The sequence below is a fragment of the Sinocyclocheilus anshuiensis genome, unplaced genomic scaffold (genome assembly GCF_001515605.1).
Source record: "Sinocyclocheilus anshuiensis isolate Anshui unplaced genomic scaffold, SAMN03320099.WGS_v1.1 scaffold544, whole genome shotgun sequence".
NCBI lineage: Eukaryota > Metazoa > Chordata > Actinopteri > Cypriniformes > Cyprinidae > Sinocyclocheilus > Sinocyclocheilus anshuiensis.
In genome coordinates this window covers 624,593-627,934 of record NW_015555763.1, presented here as the reverse complement: position 1 = coordinate 627,934, position 3,342 = coordinate 624,593, and the positions used below count along the sequence as shown (strand labels likewise).

The 3,342-nt window shown below is 36.0% G+C and overlaps 1 protein-coding gene across 5 annotated transcripts in view; it reads right to left on the bottom strand.

Annotated features, from left to right (window-relative positions):
- LOC107674107 (solute carrier family 22 member 6-like) overlaps window positions 1–2,786 on the bottom strand; it is a 5,702-nt gene extending 2,916 nt beyond the window's left edge. For 2 of the 5 annotated variants that reach the window (XM_016467993.1, XM_016467997.1), the window contains exons 1-5: window positions 2,041–2,786; window positions 1,800–1,954; window positions 761–929; window positions 538–640; window positions 298–428 (exon numbers count right to left, since the gene is read on the bottom strand). In XM_016467993.1, coding sequence (XP_016323479.1) covers window positions 298–428; window positions 538–640; window positions 761–929; window positions 1,800–1,954; window positions 2,041–2,462 — 980 coding nt within the window. In that variant the 5' untranslated portion in view covers window positions 2,463–2,786. The remainder of the gene's footprint in view (window positions 1–297; window positions 429–537; window positions 641–760; window positions 930–1,799; window positions 1,955–2,040) is intronic. The other 3 variants (XM_016467994.1, XM_016467995.1, XM_016467996.1) reach the window with 3 other exon arrangements.
- Window positions 2,787–3,342: the final 556 nt, after the last annotated feature.

The window sequence follows — 3,342 nt, the reverse complement described above, 5'->3', positions numbered from 1 at the left end:
AACACTTTTTCACACCACTGTATATATATATATATATATATATATATACTGTATATAACAGCCCCTCAAAGTTACATCATTCAGGCAAGCTATTTACTTTGAACTTTGAAAACTATCTCAAGTAAGACATTCCTTAAGGTGCAAGGTCACCTCCCTTTGTGCCACATACTTAAAATCCTCAAAATCTGCAAAAAAAACACCAATGCTGTGTCGAAATACAGCACATACATTCAAAAGTACCTTCATAAAGTGAGAATAAAATGTTTTAGAAAAAATACACTTGTTAAACTTCCCTACCCAATGTAACTCATGATAAACAGACGCAGGAGTATAGTAGGTGATGTAAAGTTGGCGAAATTAGACTCTGTTTTAGTGGAGGTCTTCTCTGAGAGTGGCTTCTGGATTTCATTGTCCACTGAATCCAAAAGCTGTCAAAGGAATGTACAATTCATGTCAGCACAAAGCATGCTGAAATGGCATGTCTCTCCACTTTCCACAAACAGTTGAACAATTCTAGAGTATGACTTTGCATCTTACAAGACTCAAGTAGTGCTTGTCCTCAGGACTTCTGTTCTGATAGCCCTCTAGTGTTTTCATCCTCTTATTTAGAAGCAGCCATCTAGGCGATTCTGGAAGAAAGCTAATAATTGCAAGAAAAAATAATTAGTAAATAAATAAATCAATAAATAACTAAACACTTTTTTTTAAATTATGCAACACACTTTAACACGCATTGAAAATTTGTGTTTGTTTTACTTACAAATAAAGAGGTAGAAAGAGGATCTGAGGGATGCCCAGTGCCAGATGAAACTGCATCCAACCACTGGCCAAGAAAGCTATGGCCGGCAATCCTATCATTCCCAGACTGAAGATGAAGGAAAACAGGGTGGGTGGCCAGATACGATACTTGGGCAGGCTCCATTCAACACCTGAGAAATCAGAAGCACTTTTAAATTAATTTATTATGCATTATAAATTCATTTGTGTTATAATCTAAAATGAATCTTTGTTGTGTGCATATATATATATATAACTTTTTGTTTATATAATACATTCTGCAATAGAAATAAAAATGTTTAATATGTTAGTTCAAGTACAGTAGCTCTGCAGGAGCAAGACTAGGCAAGTTACCATCGTTGTTCTAGTTTATTTTACAAGGTAGAAGAAAAACAACTGCCTTGCTACTAAAATTGTTTATTTGTTTTCCTACAGTGTTCATACAGAATAAGGAGACACGCATAAGAAGTAAATTTAAGTCCGTACAGTAGAATGCAGAAGAAGAAATTTCAACACACTTCAGCAATAAAAAAAAAGACACACAAATGTTCGTCTAGAGTAATTTTCGCTTATTAGTATGGTTGAACTGGATCATCGAAGGTCAGAAGCAAAGACATTGGTTAATAGAATGGGAATAAATACATAAAGGATATTTGTGTTGTTTAAAATGTAATTATTGCAGGTTTGCGTCATATTCTGAGTTGCATTATTTTTATTCATTTTGAGGAATACTGAATCTGTGTGTTTTTTTTGTGTGAGTGAGATGAATTAATGCATATTCATATTTATTTTAGAACTACAGTAACATCTGATTTCTCTCAACATGGGGACAGGAGAGCTGTCAACCAATAAATTGAAAAAAAAAAAGTAACTTGCGTTACTTATTTGAAAAAGTAACTCAGATATTCTCTTGTAAATTAAAAATTAATGCGTTACTTTACTAGTTAATTGAAAAAAGTAATCTGATTACGTAACTTGCGTTACTTGTAATATATTACCCCCAACACTGAGCGTAACTGTACCTAAACTGTAGGTGCAGATGTGAATGGCACAGCAGACCGCTCCACTGATACCGCGGGTAGTCAAGTACACGGGCACATACGGCAGAAATGCCACTACAACAGTAGCAACTGCATGGACCGCTGAGCAGCAGATTAGAAGTAATTTCTTTCCATACCTTATCAGAGGAAGAAAATACACATGTTACTCTTTAATAGCAACAAAGTCTGACGTCGAAAACAGAAAAGGGGCAAAAAGACCAACTTGTCAGATACAGCGCCACCGAATACAGCGCCGATAAGTAAACCCGTCATGTACGTCGCTTGCCCGTGAGCAAAACGATTCGCCTCGGGACACTCGAGGCTCTGCTGCAAAACAGATACAGTGTGTAATGCACTGAATACTTGCTGGGCTTTAAATAGGCTATATGTTGTGCAATATTTGTTACTCACACGTGTGAGTTCGCTGTGATTGCCCGTCCAACTTGTTGAGATGTTAAAGATATTAGTGTCCACTGTTTGGTTCAAAGACTTGCTCGCTATATTCTCACTGCAAGGCGTAATGTGTAACGTAAAGACATCCACGAAAAATGTAAAGGCTGTGAAAAAGATCGGTAAAGTAAGGATAAAATAGACATGTCTTTGTAGTGGACGAACAAACCGACGAAATGCACCGTCCGTGTTCATTTCGCCTGCTTCTATGGAGTACCTAGTACCTAGCTATCTAGCTAGTATACTGTATCCCGAAATAAACTTGCAGTAAGAACGAGCACTGATCTTTCACTGAGGTTTAATGTCCGCATTTGTAACGTGTTACTGCCATCACGACTGAGACTTCTGAAGACGTCTTCTCTCCACCCCTAGTAAGTCTTTATGTAAATATCAGAGTTGTTGGTTTGGACTGCTGGAGTTCGAGTCAGACACCAGTGACGCGAATGAGTCAATAAGGCACAGCAGGAACTGTCACACTTCGTCTGGCATAGCCTAGGCCAGTGTTTCCCAACCTTTCTTTAGTCGCGGCACCCTTTGGGAATTTTAACAAATTTGTGGCACCCTACAAAATAAATTTTGTCACAATATTTTAATTTCTAAATTCGATATGATACTTTGAAAAGTATAGATATTCGGTACAACTGGGAAGAACTGCAGAATATAATGTCATACAGATATTTTTAATATTATTAAAAAAATTTGTCCATCAATGGTGGCAATCAGTAGGCTAATTTCTAATGAAAAGACCAATTTATACGACAGATTTTAATGTAGGCTTTTATATGTAAACATTGTGAGATAGCTAGTTATAATGGTAATTAAACAAAGTTTTGCTCACTCAGTGTATTTTTGATTTTACAGCTGGGTAATTTTGTTGCAGTAGCACGAGATAGCTTGATTTAAAACTTTTGAATGAATAAAAAATGACAAGGAGGCTAAGCAGTTAATAATAAAATAAGAACAAATAAAGAAATTACTAATGATAGCGCAAATAAAAAATAACGATAGGCCAACAAATGAAATAAATTGCTTTTTATTTTTTCAGGTAGGTCTAACACACATTAGGGCTATTAAG